General features: G+C 31.8%; 3 protein-coding genes across 3 annotated transcripts; 2 read left to right on the forward strand and 1 right to left on the reverse strand.

The window, feature by feature from the left end:
- Positions 1 to 1,609: 1,609 nt before the first annotated feature.
- LOC125807907 (uncharacterized) lies at positions 1,610 to 6,987 on the forward strand. Its single transcript, XM_049487656.1, has 5 exons — positions 1,610 to 2,198; positions 2,274 to 2,453; positions 2,522 to 2,882; positions 5,818 to 5,940; positions 6,505 to 6,987. The coding sequence occupies exons 1-5, from the start codon at positions 1,761 to 1,763 to the stop codon at positions 6,600 to 6,602; spliced, it is 1,200 nt and encodes a 399-aa protein (XP_049343613.1). The 5' UTR covers positions 1,610 to 1,760; the 3' UTR covers positions 6,603 to 6,987.
- Positions 6,988 to 15,244: 8,257 nt separating this feature from the next.
- On the forward strand, positions 15,245 to 18,417 carry LOC125807910 (phosphoserine phosphatase, chloroplastic). The gene is made up of 7 exons (XM_049487660.1): positions 15,245 to 15,586; positions 15,913 to 16,045; positions 16,133 to 16,237; positions 17,273 to 17,366; positions 17,785 to 17,934; positions 18,018 to 18,071; positions 18,252 to 18,417. The coding sequence occupies exons 1-7, from the start codon at positions 15,361 to 15,363 to the stop codon at positions 18,375 to 18,377; spliced, it is 888 nt and encodes a 295-aa protein (XP_049343617.1). The 5' UTR covers positions 15,245 to 15,360; the 3' UTR covers positions 18,378 to 18,417.
- Positions 18,418 to 18,969: 552 nt separating this feature from the next.
- LOC125807914 (17.8 kDa class I heat shock protein) lies at positions 18,970 to 19,739 on the reverse strand. The gene has a single exon (XM_049487664.1). The coding sequence runs from the start codon at positions 19,625 to 19,627 to the stop codon at positions 19,163 to 19,165; it is 465 nt and encodes a 154-aa protein (XP_049343621.1). The 5' UTR covers positions 19,628 to 19,739; the 3' UTR covers positions 18,970 to 19,162.
- Between the last annotated feature and the right edge of the window lie 286 nt (positions 19,740 to 20,025).

The following is a 20,025-nucleotide window of genomic DNA, read 5'->3' on the forward strand; positions in this document are numbered from 1 at the left end:
TATGAAGTAGATGAATTAAAAAATTAAGATTTTCAAGAAGTTTTGTCTTTTTCAAAGTAATTAATTGAAGGTCTACTAGGTAAAAATATTTTATTTTTTCTTGATTTGATCAGGCGCCTTAGAATAAACAAATTTTTTTTAAAAAACTTTATGAGGACCTCTGTAATGAGTTGGGAAAACATTGTGTATAGCCGCACCATTTTTAAGGCATATTTTTGCATTTACGAACCAACTTTTAGAAATTACGCGATTTTCTTAGTTTTTCGTGTGTATTAGCCCATAGTGAACAAATATAAAAAGAAAAATGGACAAGTAATTAGGGACATAGAGAGTATATGTAATAATTAATATTTATCAAAATTATATAATTTTGTAAAAAAACGTATGCACAAAAGTTACTGAATTACCGTCCGTGAATGATATAACATATAAAATAGGTCAGCCGCTATAACAAAGTGCCGTATGATGCGTCGATAGTTAAAACTTCGGAGTTTTATTGGACCACTAAGATTCCAAGAATGATCAAACATGAATTATCTTTTGACTAGTGAATAACTTTTAAAGTTCGACATATAAACATATACGAAGATTGAGTTAAAATTTTAATACAAGTGAAAAGGGGTTTAATTTAATAAGTTAAAATTTTAATTCATTTTCTTAGATTACTAGTCTGATAATTAAGGAATAGTTTCATAGAACTCCGATCAAATTTAAATTTGTAATATTGATTTTTTCTTATCGTTTATGATATTAAGTTGTCCTCCTTATCTTGATTTCTACAAAGTACATGCATGAAACATAAACTCATTGTTGAAACATGTGTTACACAATTTTTCCTCTCAATACACATGGTGTAAGTCAAAAGTTAGCCCTCATGCCAAACACAACCAAAAAAAAGGAGAAGAAAAGTTGAATAAACAGTTGTTTCTCTGTCTTTTCTTCTTTTCTTGACCTTTGGGTTTAAAACATTAGGAGAGTGGGAATTGGTTACCAACTCAATGAGTCAACCATACAGGTATGACACTCCAAACCACTCTAACCATAACCATCTGTAATTCTTTAGTAGCCATTGTGTTAGGATAACAAACTACAACAATAATACAACCATAAAAAGAAGCCCTTTTACGAAAGGGCATCCGCTCTTCGAATTCAGAATTTTAAGTTTATAACTTCTAATTTTAGAAAAAATTGTTCACTTAGAGTTAAAAAAAAATAAGTTGTGTCTTTTTTTTTTTTTCAAGAAGATCAATTGTGTTTCCGCTTATCCTTCAGTGTGACTTAAACCCTTAACCTAACAATTGATAGTGAAGTTGCTTAACCACTTAAGCAAGTCTAAGTTGTCCCAAAATTCATTAAAAAAATCATCTTTTTTTCGTAAGAGGATTAATTGTGTTTCTGCGTATCCTTCGGTGTGACCCAAACCATTAACATGTGGATTGACATTGGAGTTATTCAACCACTTAAGCGAGTCTGTTATCGCATAATTTACAATTAAAACTTTAGCTCAGACCCTAATTAAAAATTAATCTTTGATGTAATTAGTACCCAACAAGTGGCAGTTGAATAACGTGGCCAGACAAATGTACTGTCCAACCACTAAACCCTAACACTCGCGCCTCTTCTTTTAGCCCTTATATTAAGACCAAGTTTAACCTGATAGCCCCCAAACTCGTCCTTTCCCAAAAATTGCATCTTTTTTGCTGTGTTTCCCTCAAACGGCAAAATTCAACAACTTCACATAGTGTGTAACTAAGCTTATAATGATGGCATCTTATTCTTCTGTGTTACGTGGGAAAGAAGACAAATGTTTTCCTCCTCCTCACAAGTTGTTTCCAAGTCATGGTTTTGCCATGGAAGAACAGAAACAGAAGAAGAAAGTTCAAGATTTTAACTTTACAGGCACTGGCTGTGAGGAACAGAGCACTGATGGGTTGAAGAAAGTGAAAGTTAATTGGGGGAATGATTCGATTTTTGGTACTTATGGGTTGTCAGAACACTCATCTTCCTCTGGTTTAAGCAGCCCTTTTGGGTCTGAACTTGGCTCAACAGAAACTGATGAAACTGAAAGCGAAGAAGATGAAGATTTCATTGCTCAATTGACTCGTCAAATGGCTGATTATATGCTTAAAGACGATGACGAAGAAGAAGATGAAAATGATGAAAACAGAGTCCTCAATTCTACTCCTAATACTGTCCAGGTTAACTACATCTTCTCAAAGATTGCAACTTTTACCCTTTTTATTGGTTTTAATGAATTTGGTTTTCTTTTTCAGACATCAAACACATATGGGTTCGCTGGGAATTGGTCAAATTACAATACCATGGAGATATGTTACTATAATCAAGAATCTTTAGGCACATATGTTAAGCCTGTAGCAGACTCTGTGAATCATCAAATGAAGAATTCTAATACTGTATTTTACTCTAGTGATGATTTGAAGAGGCCCATTCAAGTAAGAATTTGAAATTTAAACAAGTTGTTTCTTGATAACTCTTCACCATCTAACTTAATTATCTGTAGGTGTACCATTTGAAAGACCAACCAACAACAACAAAACAAAAGCCCTCTAATTCTAGAGGAAAAAAAGTGAAGGGGACAACTAGTGAGTCAGTTCAGCAACTCAAAACTGAAAAAAACAACACACAGAGTAGTTTGACAAAAAACCAAACAGTTGGTGGGCATGGCCAAAGTGGAGATAAGATTCATCATCTTCATTCTCAACATCCAGTACAGGGTAGTGGAGCAGGCATTAGGGCCATATTTCTCGGTGGATCCGGGTCGATAAACGGGTCATCTGGAACTGGAGTTTTCTTGCCTCGCACAATTAATAATCCCAATCCTCTTCCTACTGCAAAAACAGAACCAAAAAAGAAGAAATCTGGTATGTTTACTGCTCCAATGAATCAATTACTGCAACTTTTTCAAATTTTTTTTTATCTGTTTAATTATTTTTTTAAAAATTGTGATTGAAAAGTCCAACCAAAATGGGGCTAAAAAGGACCCCATTTGTGGTTCAATCAGTTGAGTTGCGTTATGACTTTGTCCGCCTACAATTTTTACTGGATCAAGAAACCTATCAATATCAGAAATGAATTTTTCAGGTTGCCCACATGGATAGCCTTCATTTGCTGGTTAGATTCCAGCATATATTATTGGACCTATTTATTTTATTTTAGTTTTTCCAACGTTTTGGAATCTGACCAACTTAAATTTGTGTAGAAAACTTTTATCTTAAAGATAAAAATCGCAAGACACTCTCAATTTAAATACAATTTCATTCTCAGAACTCAAACTTAAAAGTTGTATTAGGTAACTTACTAGTTACTACTTAGTAGCTACTATCCCATCACACCTTTAGGAGTCGTTTTATAGGTGGGTAGAGTTATTTTATTCAGATATGTAGGATTTAGTTATTTCAGGTTCTATTACTCTATTTTCAGAACTTATTCATATATTAGTTATCAGGTTTTTAAATGACAAATCAAATATAATATTAATTTTATAAATGAATAACTTACTCCGAACAAGCTACCAAACAACCCCTTACCTTAATTATCTATCATATTTTAAATAAATTAGAAAAATGTTAGGCAGGATTTTATTCCATCCGTTCAATCTTAAAATCACCTTTTTCATATTGATAACTTAGATATATCCTTATTAGTATAAGTTAAATATTTTTTCGTATCTATAATTATTTTGCAAGTAAAGCATAACATTTTTTTTTATCTTAGAACTTAAATAATAAATAAATGAGACTCATAAATAAATAGTATATATATCTTGTAACGAAACTAGTATAGTTTGTAAAAATCCTGTAACGAGACTAGTAAAGTTTGTAAAAATCAAATTTTATTTTAAGAAACAAATCAAGTTAATTCCTAGTTTAGATACGAAATAATCAAATTAATCTTTTAATAATAAGTATTCCTCCCGTTTCAATTTATGTTATGCTTTTTGAGTAAATACATAATTTAAAGGATTTTTAAAAAAATCTTTTGATCTTGAACATTAAAATTAGAGTGCTACGACTATAATAACATGTCGTTAAGATTGAATTCATAAAAAACTTAATTTTAGATTAATCATCATAAAATAAAACAGCAAAGTGTAAACTGGAATTTGGATTATAATGATTTATTTATGCGAGATACTATTTCATTCGCTGTTCTTTTGTGATAGCCGATAGGTACTGCGAATATAGTAATATAATTAAACGTTTTTATTACTTTAAATCTTACATATAATTCACATTAAATGACCACAATAGATAAGTGAAAATGACTTTAATTAAATGAGTACACCGTAAGTAACCTCAATTATAGATTCTAATTGATTCTATTAAATGAAAAGACTAATATTAATTTTCTTATCCAAGGGATCTGTATTTGAATCTGAATTAGCCAATGTATTTACATGAGAATCTTGAAATAGTGGGATTAATCAATTGTAGTTGCTAAAGTTTAAGGCATCCACGCTAGACAACAACTGACTTTATATTTAGTCGTATAATATATTATCAATATTACTACCCCACCACGATTGTCAATTTTTATTTTTTTTTGTTTTAGAAATATGAATTATGATAGAGTCATTTTTATAATAAGTACGTCATCATATGCTAACTCTTATCTGAATTGTTTTTGAGTATTTCATACCACATAGTGCTCCTAATGCTTATCATAACTCCTCTTTTTGTCATAAACAATAATTGAGCTATTTTTTTACTGTTTCCTTTTCAAGATATTATTTTATTCGCTTCGATTTATTTTTTTTAGTAGAGAGTTTATTAGAATTTTTTATTTTTTTTATAAAAATAAAAATAAAGTTTGTGTATATTCTATCGACTTCTCCGTAGCCATTTGGTGAGATTAGTATGTTGTTCTTTTCAAGGGATTTTTTTTATTCATGCTCTAACCTCTTCTTGGTTTATCACATTTTTTATTGAATATCTACTTGAGTAGTTGAGTTGAGTTTAAAAGAAAGTTAAAACCACAAAAAAAATAATTAAATTATATACTTTGTAAAGGGAAATTAATTACCAAAAAGATATTGGTAGAATGTCCTAGACCCTAGTGGTTTTTATTTTTAGTATTTTAATATATTTCATTTTGTCAAAATAAAATTGCCTTTTCTAGTTTTGGTTAAGCTATCATATAAGTGGGTGTTAGTTGGGGGTCCATATAGTAGCTAGGAAGAAAAAGGTATCATTATTTGTAAAAAAAATATGGTTTCTAGTCCGTTCTCTAAGGGAACTTTTCGAAATTATTGGGACAATATCACTTTTAATCCTTTTGAAGTATTTATAAATTGTAATTTTTAGTCCTTGTGATATTTGAATGAATAATTAATACTCATAACTTTCAATTTATCGTTGTTCTTTTGTTTTGATTATCTTACTTATTTTTACTGCAAACATATTTGGCTTTTCTTTGTATTTTCATGAGTTTCTTTTGAATTTTTCAAATCGGTTTTGAAATATTTTTCTTGGGTCGAGTATTTGTTAGAAATAATTTATCTATCTCATAAGGTATGTGTAAGATCTGCATAGCCTCTACCCTTTTCATATCTTACTGTGGGGTCAAATTAATGTCGTTGTTTCTTGTAACCTTCAATTAAAAGTTAACATAATACATAAATATTAAGTGATAAAACAGTTAATAATCATGATAACAAGAAAAGTATCATTATTGCTCTTTTTAATTAATTTAAAAAGTAGATGACAATTAGGTTAATTGTTTGCAGAATATGCAAAATTATAGTTTAACAATCCAAGAACAAACATGGAAAATACTTTATTGATGACAAATGGACAGGAAATTCAACGGTTCTAATACCAGCAAGAGTATTACAAGCTTTGCAACAACACTACAACCATATGGATGCTTTGTCTCAATCAAACACATGTGCTGTCTCTCCCACTCACTTTCCCAAAAATGGTAAGCATAAATTGGTTTAATATCTTTATACAATCATCGCAAAATATTTTTTACACTATCAGATTAATTAAAAGATAAAGTACATATAATTGTTCGTGAAAAATGGATTTACTCTCTTCGTCATTTTTTACTTGTTCATTTTAAACTTTGCACATGCCTTAAGAAACAATGATTAATATGAGGTCTTAGATGTTGGAAAATGATTTAAGAAATACTAAGCAATTAACGTTTAAAGTAAATATGAAGAAAAAAAATGTTTTTCTCTTGATATGTGAAAAGTAAAAGTAGACAGTAAAAATGAACAGATGTGAGTAATTTTCATAGCATATTTGACTACGTTTCCCAGTAAATTGAATCGATATTGAATGATCTGGATTAGAACTTAAATGTTGTGCACGTTTGTATCATTAATTTTGATATTTTCGAGATTAGATGATCTGTTTGGTTAGAAACATTAAATATTGTGCATGATCTCTTAGATTTGGTTGATTAAAATATTGATGCTTGAATCTTAATTTTTTTAAAAAAAATCATTTATGGTAATTGATTTGTTTGCAAATGCAGAGAATGAAACAGATAATTTGGTTAATGAACATTCAGAAGACCAGACAAGTGTGGTAAATGACCAAGAGATGCAATTACCTCAAGAATGGACGTACTAAACTTGTTGATTAATGATTATATTATTGATTGGTATCAATAATAGAAGTGTCATATTTATTGGGAAGCAACTAATAAGGACAATGGTGCATGTGAAGAATATTCAAATGTCAAATAGTAATGGAATCTTAGTGTAGATATATATTATTTTAATAAAAATAAGTAATGATGTTGAAAGTGATGTGGCTTTCAATTTCACTAAGTGGTCAAGATGGATGACAATAACAAGTCGTAGGTTGTAGTACATGTATCATACAAGATGTGGCTTGTTACTTAATTAGGATGATATTGTACTAATGGGAGGGATAAATATCTTATTTATTGTGCCTTGTAGTAATAAAAATTGATTGGAGGTGTGATGTATCCAATTCAAGAATGTAAAAAAGCCAAGTGCAAATAGAAGTTGTTCTTTTTATTGGTGTATATATTGAATTTTTTTTTAAGAAAGCAAGGACAAGAAACTAGTTCTACACGTTTCTCCTATAAAGAGATATAACCCTATTCATATAAATGTGGCACCTAGAGTGTCAAATGAGCGGGTTTGATTGAAATTAGAGATATTAAAATGTGTTGAAATAAAAATTAGGTTGAGTCATCACCCGTTAAAATTTACTTTAGACTCAAATGGGTTAAAAATTGGGTTGGGTCATGACCCGCACAATTTAAGTTGCTTAATCTTAATAATTTTAACATATTGTTATTTACAACTTTTATAACTACAATTAGAATTTCATTCAAAAAAATAAAATAAAAAGTTATAAATGGATAGAAGATATAAAACAGCTAGTAATTCATATCTTCAATATAGAAACATACATTACATCAATGTATATAAATAGTCTAAAAATGGATTGAAATTGGAGATTAAATTAGACACAGTTAAAGATTCTTTTTAAATGGATTAAGACTTGAATAAGTTGAGATTGAATTCAAATCAACATATCTTGAGCCCAACTCATAAAATTCTAGACAAATTGGACGGATTATATAAGTTTGAGCTCATTTTTGACACCCCTAGCACCATGTGTCTCATATGAGAGAGTTACTTTTTATGTCTAGTTCTTCCTAGATCTAATCACAGTATATTGATGAATTTGTCCTTGAAATCACTTTGGGTGTGTTTGGTATGAAGGAAAACATTTTCCGGAAAATGTTTTCCAATTTTCTCATGTTTGGTTGGGTTAAATGTTTTCCAAATCAACTCATTTTCCTCAAATTTAAGGAAAATGACTTCCCTTCAAAACTTAAGGAAAACATTTTCCAAACTCTCTTCCAACTTCCAATTAAAAAACAAATTATTGAAAAAATCAATTTATTTTGTCCCTACACTCAAACCAACCCCCCAACCACCCCCCCAAAAAAATAATTAAAAGTTTGTTTTTAAATTCAATATTTTTACCCCACCCTCACCCTACTCCCACCCCCTACCACCACCCCTCCCAAAAATATATTAAAAGTTGTTTTTAAAAGATATTTCTAATTTCAATTTTTTATTTTTTACCCCTCACCCCCCCCAGCCCCTATCAGCCCCCACCCCCTTCAAAAAGAAAAAAAATTAAGTTTGTTTTTAAAAAATATTATTTCATATTTTCACCCTTACTCTCGACCCCCCTACCCATTCCCCACTCACCCCCTACCAGCCCTCCCACTCCCCAAAAAAAATTTTAAGTTTGTTTTTATAAAATATTTTCGACTTCAAAATTTCATTTTTTCACCCCTACCCTCGACCCCCCACCCACCCAACCCCTACCAGCCCCCCCACCCCCCAAAAAAAATTTTAAGTTTTTTTAAAAAAAAATGTTTTTAACTTCAAAATTTCAATTTTTCACTCCTACCCTCGACCCCCCCACCCCCTACCAGCCCCCACCCCAAAAAAAAATTAAGTTTGTTTTTAAAAAATATTTTTAATTTCAAAAATTATTTTCTACTCTAGTAAAAATAAAAGAAATTTTTCAAAAACATTTTTCATTCATAAATCAAACACAAAAAATCTTTTCCAAAAAATATTTTCTACTCACCAACCAAACATGGTAAAATAAGTCAAAATCCAACTTATTTTCCAAGAAAACATTTTCTAGGAAAACATTTTCCTTCATACCAAACACACCCTTTATTTCATTCGATTTTTGGAAGAGATCGAATTTAACTTGAGAAAACACTATGTAAAAACTAGTCCATTTAAAAGGAAATCAAAACAACGAATTGTATTTCCACCGACGCGGGAATCGAACACACTGTCCTATTGGAATTGCCGACAGGGTAATTAAGGAATGCCAGCTCCTTGCTGTGGACAAATCTGATGACATCTAACTTTTAGCTATTGTAAAGAGAGAATATTTGGGACAAATCTTGATTTTTGTAACCTCTCCTTTCATCCACATCTCAACTTTCCTCTATAAATTTAGATGATATAATTTGTTACTATATACTTTTTTTTCTTTGGTCATTTTACATGATAATATTAATATCATTTAACAACAATGTCAGTAAGTCTGTATAAATACATGTAGAAAAATATGATTGGTATGTTTATTTTAATGGAATCCTAAGACAACTTGCAAGTTGCAAGCCATCAAGTGGTCTGTTCATGAATCACAAGCATTTGCTCTCAACCTAATAGTGTCCATCATTAACTAATAATGACAGTGGTCATTTTATTTTTTATCAGATCCGAGTCCTCCTAATATTAAGGGTATGCGAAAATTGAGCCAACGGATAAACAGCATTGAAAAGATGCTATTGATTTATGGTTATTGAGTTAACGATTTTTAATGGTTTTATAAAAAAAACGAAAAAGGATCAAAATTGCCCCCGAACTATATGAAATAGACCATTTATACCCTTCGTTACATTTTGGGATCAAAAATGCCCCTGCTGTTATCCTAAGAGACCACAAATACCCTCAAGAGTTAACACCCCAAATTTTTGTTGACGTGGCAAACCACGTGGGACTAATCCTTCCACCTAAGCGTTGCCAACTAGGAATCACTACAAAAGAACCCTATTCCTCTTAATTTCTCTTTGTGCTACACTTGTATAGTTCTTTTCATGTTAGTTATTACTATTTCTATTTCATGAGTATTTGTAAAGTTACATTATCGCCTTGTCGTGTCAAATTATTGGAAAAGTCATATATTTATTTTATTCGCATTTTCTTATTGGTCAAACTAAAACCGAGCTGTTAAGGACCAAAACTAATAAATTAAAAATTGATTTGGAAAAATATTGATTTAACGTGTTTAAAAAATTGAAAATTGATAAACCGAACCGATAATACAAAAAAACCGAACCGAACCAATCGATGCACACCCTACTTGATACAAGTTATCTTTGTTAGAACATGTTTTAACCCTTCAATGTGGGATTTATAATATAAATCTCTTTAGTCAAACTTTAATGTGGATTTGAATTAATATCAAGTTGGATTTCTCAAACATTCAACCGTAATTATCCCTATAATTTTTCAATAGGAAGTGCTGTTAACAAGGGTGGCGTCTAAGTAAGACAGACGTTTACCGGTGAGGGTCAATTTGATTGATAATTGGAGTTAAATTAAACTAAATAATTAATATTTTAAAATTAAATATTTGATAACTATATAAAAAGTACAGTGAGTGGTACTTCCGTATTAACATAATAAGAAAATACATGTTAAACTAAATTTGACTTTAAAAAAAGAAAAACGTGATAAGTGAAAATGAAGAAAGGGAAGTAATACTGAGTTAATTCGATCCTATCTAAACTCTATAGGTTGGCTAATTTAAGTAACGTGTCGAAAAATTGTCCACAATTTTTCTTTTTCCATTTGTTATTTATTTTATTTTATTACAAAGTTTATAAAAATCAATTAAAGTTTTCACTAGCCAATAGATTGCATCACATGAGGCCTGAGATTTGAGAATTGTGGTCAATGATAAGTCAAATAACCCCTCAACCTATTATCGGATTTTCAACTACACATCTATTCTCCGCTGGAGTTCTATTACCCCCCTGAACTACTTTAAAATGGAATAAATAATCCCTTAAATGCTGAGTTGACATGGAGAGTGTATTTCACTCTCTTTGAGAGAGTGAATTGCCTATTATTATTTTTTTAATTTCCGTTTTTTTTCTAATTTTCTTTTTTCTTTCTCTTTCTCTTTATTTATCTATACAACATTTTTCACCATTATCATTGTTGAAGCTTTTTCGATGGATGTTTGAAATAAAAATTAGGGCAAAGGGTCAAAAATACCCCTCAACTTTGGTTTATTGTTTAACTTTACCCTCGCCATTAAAATGAAGTTAATTTTATCCCTTCCGTTACTAATTTCACCAAATTTGCCCCTCATTAGACGGAATTTCCAAAATTGACCCGAATTTTAAAAAAAAACCCTATTCCCTATTTTAACCTAATGACCCGACCCCATTTAGAATAACCCGATTAACCCTATTTTACCCATTCTCTCAATTTTCCTTTACCCATTTACCCATTCTCTCTTTGAATAGATAATCTCTTTTTCTCCCAAATTTCCCATTGTTTTTCCTGCCACTCTCTTTCGTTCACCTCTGATTTTTCTTCTTAGAAAATGTCACAAAATAGTTATTCGTCTCAAAGAAAATGTGCTTGTGGTTTGGTGGTCAAAACACTGATTCTATTCCCTCTTGCTTATTTATAAATGGATATTACCAATTATCTAAATATTGTAAATTGCCACAAATTATTCGATCAAAACAAAAATAAAAAATCATATAGCTAACTATAGAGAATTAAGAAGTAAAAATAGTTTAAAAAACGAACACCAAACAAAGTACAACAATGATATTGTTGGAGTCCTAATCTCACAAAATCAGTGTAAAATGGTAAATTAATGTCCAAAAATGAAATAAATAGTTCAAAAGCTCAACAAATACGCCATAGGATGTGAATTTTATCGAAAAAATAAAGCCTAATGCAGGAAAAATTACGAATCCGGTCTGATCCGGAGTAAAATGGTGATCGGGGATTTCCCGTTTTACCAGAGTTGACATAGAGCAGAAGCAATGTCTGAGAGCTTGAAGCTCGTTGCTGGAGATAACGGGGAAAGGAGAAGAGAAGCAGCGACGTTGGTTTGGAACGGAACTCCGATTCATCGGATCTTAAAGCTCACAGTTTTGCCGGAGATGGGGGTTGTTAAGTCTGATTGTTGGATGTTGTCTTCCGGTGATGGAGGTTTTGGAGGTCATCAATGTTGACTGGAACGATTAACAAACAATATAAAGAAAACCCATAAAAAGGGAAGATGGGAAGGGGGCTGGCAGCGTGCTCCGATAGTTGGAGTTGTGGCTCCTATTCGCCATTAATGACTTTGTTGTGCGAGCTCAAAGCTGGCACAACTATTTTGTGACATATTCTAAATGGGGTCGGGTCGTTGGGTTAAAATAAGGAATAGGGTTTTTTTTTTTAAATTCGGGTCAATTTGAGTCAATTTTGGGGATTCTGTCTAATGAGGGATAAATTTGGTGAAATTAGTAACGAGAAGGGTAAAATTAACTTCATTTTAACGGCGAGGGTAAAGTCAAACAATAAACCAAAGTTAAGGAGTATTTTTGACCCTAACAATGCATTTAACGAATAAATAATTTTTCAATAAACTTATTTAGAACATATCTAACAAATTAAATTTATTTTAAAAAAAAAACATACCCATTAATTATTATTTTTTAAAGCGATAGATTCAAGAGTAACAAAATCAAAGTGAAGTAATTGTATATTTAAAAATATTTTCAAACTTAATAAAAGAAACTAAAACAAAACAATTTCTTCTACATTTTGAAAGAAGGATCCTACATGTTCTCCTAAAATCCATGACGAATCAAAATCAAATACTCAAATTATAAATTAATCATGAAAACTTTAGAGGAAGAAATAATAGAGAATGGGGAAGAGAGAGAGAAGTTTCTCAAATTGGTGTTACAAATTAGTCTTTTCATCCGTGATTATTTTGAGTTGTCGGCGGAATCTTCAAGGGATGAATCTGATCTTGAATGTTCATAACCTATTTAATGTGTATCTGAAATTGTCTAAGGAAAAAAATCGAACGAAATATAAAAAAATGTGGAAAATTATTGAATTAGTTGGATGAAAGATTTGATTAATTAGGATCGCTATTTTCTAGACTCTAGAGATTCGGAGTAGATGAAAAGGTGAGTTGAATTTTTGTTTTAATAAAATATTAGAGATATAGAAGTTTATTGAGGTAAAAATGGTGTTTAGTATAGTTAGGGTTGAAAAAATGATTGAGGAAGAAAGAAAGAGGAAGGAGGAGAACTTTTTTAAAAAAATAATCATTAAATGGTGAATTACACATGTCAAGTGCGTGTATTTCACCACAAGACAGATGTTTGGTAATGACATTTCAGGGAAGAAATAATTCCACTTTAAATTAGCTCAGGAGGGTAATAGGATTCCCGTGAAATATAAGTGTGTAGTTGGAAATTTGATTATAGATTGGAGGGTCATTTGGCCATTTTCTCTATTCCCTAATTTATTTATTCTCTTTTAATTCGGACTTCTGCATTATTCCTGACATATGAAGAAAACTACACCAAAAAAATAAATTTTAAAATAATATATTCATTTTTGACGAATATATCTATATTGTATCTTCAACTTATGACATTAACACCTTACTTATTACTACTATTATATATATATATATATATATATAAATAATAATAAATCATGACATTAATGTTGATGCTATTCAAATACTGTCTTATAAATAATTAACAATTAAATGAGTTACTATTCCTATTTTAATAAATACGCAAGTACTATTCTTATTCTAATACACTTTATTGGAATTTTAGGTTAATCCGCAATTGCTACCACCTTTACCACAACAAATTTAACTATCAAATATAACTTTACCAAAACTAATATCGATATTTAATACAGTCTATTTAATACTATAATTACAAGCTTAACCAAACAACCGAAAGAATTGAAGTATAATCTTGCATGTGATATTTGACAATTAAAGGCCAACAATAACTACCATAATTAAAGGCCAACAATAACTAATTATATACCCTGCGTGCACCAATCAATCAACTCAGCTAATTAATTAATTAAACTGATCATTAATTTGTGTTAGGCATAACATAATATTTCCTCTATTCCATATTAATTAAATTTTTGAGACTTTTTTCATTTTTCAAAACAATTGAATTGTTTAAAGTTCAAGATAGATGTTTGAATTTTTTTCCATATTTGCCCTTACCTAACGAAATTTGATAGTTTTTAGGAAACAAATTACACTACTTATAAGCTTACATTTATGATTTTACAAAGCATAATAGTGGAAAGTATGATTTAAAGTATGTCCTTAAATATTTTTCTTGATGAGTGTTCATTGCCTCACAAAATCCAGTTAATATGAAACAAAGGAATATCATTTTTCAACATAACTTTTTCCAAAAGAGAACATATGAATTATTTTCTGAAGAATTAACAATTGAATAGTACTGTCAACAACATGGATGGTGTTTTGCGTTGAAGACTTGCTGATAATAACGTCTTAACTGTCAATTGGAGCAATATTGGTGGGGTAAAATTGAAATATCTGCAAAGGAAAATGTTATCCACACATAAGTGATGAGAAATTTTGTGGATAACCCAACGACGAAAACATGACTTTATTATGTAAAATGTTTTCCTTCAAACCAAATACATAATTAACATTTTAAAAGACATTAAAAATTAGGTTATAATAAGCTATTTTGGATAGCAAATATTTCACAGAATTAGTCGAGGAGGTGCGTATAAATTGGCTCGAATATCATTATTATAAAAAAAACAATAAACAAAGTCGCATAACTTCTTCACAATGAGAAAACATAACATGTTTGAAGTTATGTCATTCGTATAGTGCCGAAATCATGATTTTCATTAATATATTAAAAATATAAAGAAATATATATATAAAAAAGTTAAGGGGTATATTGACATAAATAATAGTTTTAACCTTGTATAGATATATAATTTTGAACTACTTGTCAATCTATCTTTGCACAATTTACTTGAACAAGGACAAAAATTATATATCAACCTAAAATAATCCATACTTGTGTAAACCTCCCAACAAAATCACATGAACCTTTTGAAAAAAGAAACCCAAAGTACCAAACCAATAGCAATCACATGGACCTGCTTTAGATAATGGAAAAACTATATGAATACACAACTTAAAATATCATAATCTCTAAACTTCCTTGTCATTTAAAAATATTACAAAAAATACCTCTCGGATACATCCCTATCCCCTCTCGGATATGTTCCTATCCCTTCTCGAATATATCCCTCTCATTAAGTAATGTATCATTTGCAATGTATCGAACAACCAATGAATGTATCTTAGAGCAATGAGAAATCCAATTTTTTTGTAATCGGGAAAACTTTTGGGATATGATATAATTAGCTCCCAAATGTATGAGATTTCTGTACTTTCCCAAAGTACCAAATTTCTAAAATCACATGGACCTTCTTTAGATAGTCCAATGGGCTCAGCCCATAAGTATCCACATCAAATTTAACAGGCCCTTTCATCTTAAAAAGCCCAGGCCCAAATGATTTCGGATTCAGGCCCACTATTCTAAGAACAGTACTCTGAGATTCCCACCAACTGTTCGATCAGCATTTTGAGCAAAAGACAACTTTAACTTCACGCAAAAAAGATTTGATTTTTAACGACACCCATCTCCTATTTTTGTGAAATTCAAGAATATTAAGGTGTTTCAATGGAGGGGTTGATGAGTTTTCAGGCGAATTCTGTTCATGCTTTATCAAGACGGCAAAGCTCGGTACTAGTTCCTACATTTTCTCGAAAAAATAGTAATACAAGAGTTTCTGTTCAACCAATTGGAATGGTGAGGAATTCCAAATCGTTTAATTCCGTTGTTGCTTCAGTTCAGCCAATTGAAGCATCTGCTGTAACCCCTTTTGACAACACATTGCCATCTAAAGGTAAACATCAGGATCTGAGATTGTTCTTGGTAGGGCTAGTAAACTAAAAATTTGAATCTTGTTTTCTAAACTAGATGAGGCTAATCTGTTGTGTTTTGTTATAGATTGGTTTTTTTGTGAATATTTATAATCATGCTTGTAAAGTGAAATGAACCCGAGTAGAGCTGAACTTATATGGAGGATTCATGTAGCTGACCCCGACTAATTTGGGATTTTGACTATGTTGATTGATTGATACTTGTAAAACGGAACACGGGATAGGTTAAACTATAGACGGAATTGGTTGTAGTACTGTGGCTGACTGATGGTGTTTTGAATCTTGTTAGAGGTTCTTGATGTTTGGAATAATGCGAATGCTGTATGCTTTGATGTGGATAGCACTGTGTGCATAGACGAGGGCATTGATGAATTTGCGGAGTTTTGTGGTGCTGGAAAGGCTGTAGCGCAATGGACTGCTAGGTTAGCTGCTTTTCTGAATAATGGTTCTAATATAATGTTAAATGCCTTAGGATTGAATTCATATCCTATTTATCTTGTCTTTGACAGGGCAATGAATGGCTCTGTTCCATTTGAAGAAGCATTGGCAGCTCGTCTTTCTCTTATAAACCCGTCATTATCCCAACTCCAGGATTTTCTTAAGAGACCTCCACGGTAACAATGTGCCTTTGATCACCTATGCATATAAGGTTTTCCATTTCTGTGAATTATTATTACAAGTTTACTAAGATGAAAGACAAAGAAGTATTGTGTCACTCAAATTTAATCCCTTTATGGAAAATTGAGGTTAGATATAAAGATGAATCTGCTATTGGCCTTTCATTTAGGGATCATGATCATAACTGCCAACCTAGTTGATTTAAAGCTTTTGATTAGTCATGCTATATGGTCACGGATATCAGTTTCTTTCTTCCATTTGAATTCTTAAAATCCTTTTTGTGTTGATGGTCAGATGTTATAGCTCTCTGGTTAAATGAATCATGATTCAGGTTCTCGAAACAAATTGCAGGCATGTCATAATTGGTGCCAAAAATAGCGGTTAATAATTTCTACGAAGCAACCAATACATTTGGAAGCAGTTTGATATAATTTAAAATGCTAGTGTTTCTTTCATAACCTTTGGAAGCTGTAGCCTCTTCGGTAGTTCAGATGGCAATAGTAGTAGTATTAAACAGTAAACACTCAACCACCCCAATTCTTTTAGGATCTTTAAGGGATTAGCAGATTTTAAGAGAGACCTAGTCAACAGATGAAGAAGTTCATCAGGTCAAAAGACCTAATTGTATGTCAAAGTCGAAAGCAAATAATTGTTACAGTTAATTGGTTCCGAACTTCATTACTTTTATTCCTTGAACCATCTGTTAATTTGTGAAAATAACAAAGACATACAGTTTTGTGTAATCAACTTTCAACATGTTCACTTAGCTAGCCTGTGCCTCTCTACTTACTATGATCTCGTAATATAGAAAATGCTAATGGCAATTCCAGAAAATTTATAAATTTTCAAGTGAAAAGACAATTTCTTTTAGATAACAAAGGGATTCAAAGGTATCTGGACTAAATCTGTCAATGTCCTTAAAATTTCTACTAAACAAATCAACTTTTATCTGGTGTTGCTTTGAAGCTATCTGATTGCTTACTTTAGTCAGCTTAAGTTGCTGAAATCTTTTCTGTTTTTTCTTGGTGCAGACTTTCTCCTGGTATTGATCTATTGGTCAAGAAGCTGAAGGATAATAATAAAGATGTTTATCTGGTCTCTGGAGGGTTTCGTCAAATGATCAATGTACTTCCCTTGTTGAACTGTTTAGTTTACGGTTAGTTTTATTTGTCTATCTTGCATTCTTGCATCCATATAAACATATCAAGGATAAACATCTTGTAACCATTAAGAAATTTCGAAGTATTCTGTGTGAGGTTCGAGCTTCTTTCTTGAGATTCTCCTATTCTTGAATCCTGAGTACTATTGGTAATTTCCAAACTTCAACTTGCAAAAATGCTTTACGGAAGGGTGGCAGTTAAACTTTTTGGTCATGTTCTAGTGTAAATGCTGCCATATGTAAGAATAGATTCCTTTCGAGAAAAATGGCTACCTTAATTAGTCTTCATACTATCTCCCTCTCCTATGTGTCACCTTTTAATTCTGCTTATCTGCAATTTAGTGTATTGTATATATATTTGCTAACTATAATTCTTTCTTAAAGCCTGTTGCATCAATCCTTGGAATACCACTTGAAAATATCTTTGCCAATCAAATACTCTTTGGGAGCAATGGAGAATATGCTGGGTTTGATAAAAACGAGCCAACTTCAAGGCGTGGCGGAAAGGCTACTGCAGTTCAACAAATAAGAAAGGTTGGTGTTGGAACTGTTGGTGATATAGTTGTTTATTTTAACATACTTTTTGAAGATGCTCATAAAGCTAAGCAATGTTCCAGGCTCATGGATACAAGTCACTAGTGATGATTGGTGATGGTGCTACTGATCTTGAAGTAAGTAACCAATATCCTTGTTTCCCGTTTAACCACCAACTCTGATTGCCCAAGTGAATGAAAAAAAAGACGATCACTGTTGTCTTCGTTTGAAATCTGCAAACACAAAGTCTGCAACTCAGTTTCTTCTTTGTTGTTGCAAATTCTGTTAACATGTTTGCTCTCCATTTTTTGTTGCAGGCTCGTATGCCAGGTGGTGCGGACTTGTTTATTTGCTATGGCGGAATTCAACTACGAGAATCAGTTGCAGCTAAAGCTGATTGGTTGGTGTTTAATTTTAAGGACTTGATTAATTCATTGGTGTAATGTGCTATTGCATCTACACTCTTTCATCTTTATTTGGTTTTCGGGGCTTATGCAGAGCATTAAATTTCTGTCTTGATGTCATTACGTTTTGTAGATATCTTTCCACACTACGTAATGGAAAGGTAGCACAAAAATACCTTATCTCAGAAACTGAAAGTTCATATTGATTGGAAGCTTAGCGCTTGTTTTACCTTGCCACTTCTCCTATCCCTTTATTTTCGATCTTATCTCTTGATATGCAGCAAATGTTTGGTTGAAACATCTCAAGAGTTTGTGGGGAACTGAAATTATAGGATGCTTACATCAAGATTAAGCATTTTAGTTTGTTTTAGCTTTCAAGTTATATCAAAAGAAACCATCATTAACCTGCAACATCTCGAAATTCTTATGTTCACTCTTAAAGTGCTGATTAAATTAGGTACTTGTAGTCTCTTGTACAACTCTTAAGAATAATCAGGCACAATATGTACGACTTGCTCAAATAGTTTTGAGACTGAGATTGGTTGAATAATTAACCTGTTTACTTAGTCTTAAAATTTAAAGTTTTGATTTGAAAATGAAGGAGAAGAAAATAATTGAACTGATTGCAGAATGGCACCAGAAATACTATTAGTAATACATATTTTCACATATAGAGTACTCGAGGGAAATACATCAAACAGGTCATAACAAACTAGGAAAACGACTCAGCATAAGACACAGGCAGAAAATAAAATAAAAACTCAAAATCTTCAACAGTACACACTTTACTTAATACTACAGGTTTTTGTTCCCAGCTAAAGGGTTTAACCAGAGATGTCAATGGACTTGACCTCAGGTTTCTTCACCTCTTCCTTTGGAACAGTTACAGTAAGCACTCCATTCTCCATAGAAGCCTTAACTTGATCCATCTTTGCATTCTCCGGAAGTCTAAATCTCCTCATGAATTTCCCACTGCTGCGTTCCACACGATGCCACTTATCATTCTTATCTTCTTTCTCCACGTTCCTCTCTCCGCTGATTTGAAGAACCCTATCTTCTTCGACTTCCACTTTTACTTCCTCCTTCTTAAGCCCTGGAAGATCAGCCTTGAACACATGAGCCTCTGGAGTTTCCTTCCAGTCTATTCGCGTGTTAGCAAATGCAGAGGTCTCCCCTGAATTGGTACCTGGGAAACCTAATTCCCTGAATGAATCAAACACGTCAATTGAGAATGGATCGAACATGCTACTGCTTCGTCGATCGCCAAAGATTCTTGGGATCAGAGACATTTTCAGTGAGTTTTTTGAGAACTTTCTGTGTTTTTTTAGTTGCTTGCTTTCAATTTTGATGGTTGATGGAAGAGGAGGTGGTAGTTATTTATAGCGAGTGTTTTAGCACTTTCTCCATAGTTCTACTATCCACTGAGACATTCTAGCGCCAAGTAGATATTCCAGAAGCAGATGTCGAGAACTTTCTGGATAAAAATCACTCTAGGCCCATCACAACTGAACTATCGAAATTGGGCTTCTTTCAGTCGGCTCAATTCAACCAGCTTTGTTCTTTACAACGGCCCACAATCAGTTATTTTCTGCGGATCCTAAGATAATATGAACTATAAAGTCCAAATAATAGTTAAACAAAAAGCCATATCCAAATTTTGAAGTGGAAAACACAGTCCAAGGTCACA

This window comes from Solanum verrucosum, unplaced genomic scaffold (genome assembly GCF_900185275.1).
Source record: "Solanum verrucosum unplaced genomic scaffold, falcon-dt-bn FXZP01000183.1, whole genome shotgun sequence".
NCBI classification, from domain to species: Eukaryota; Viridiplantae; Streptophyta; class Magnoliopsida; order Solanales; family Solanaceae; genus Solanum; species Solanum verrucosum.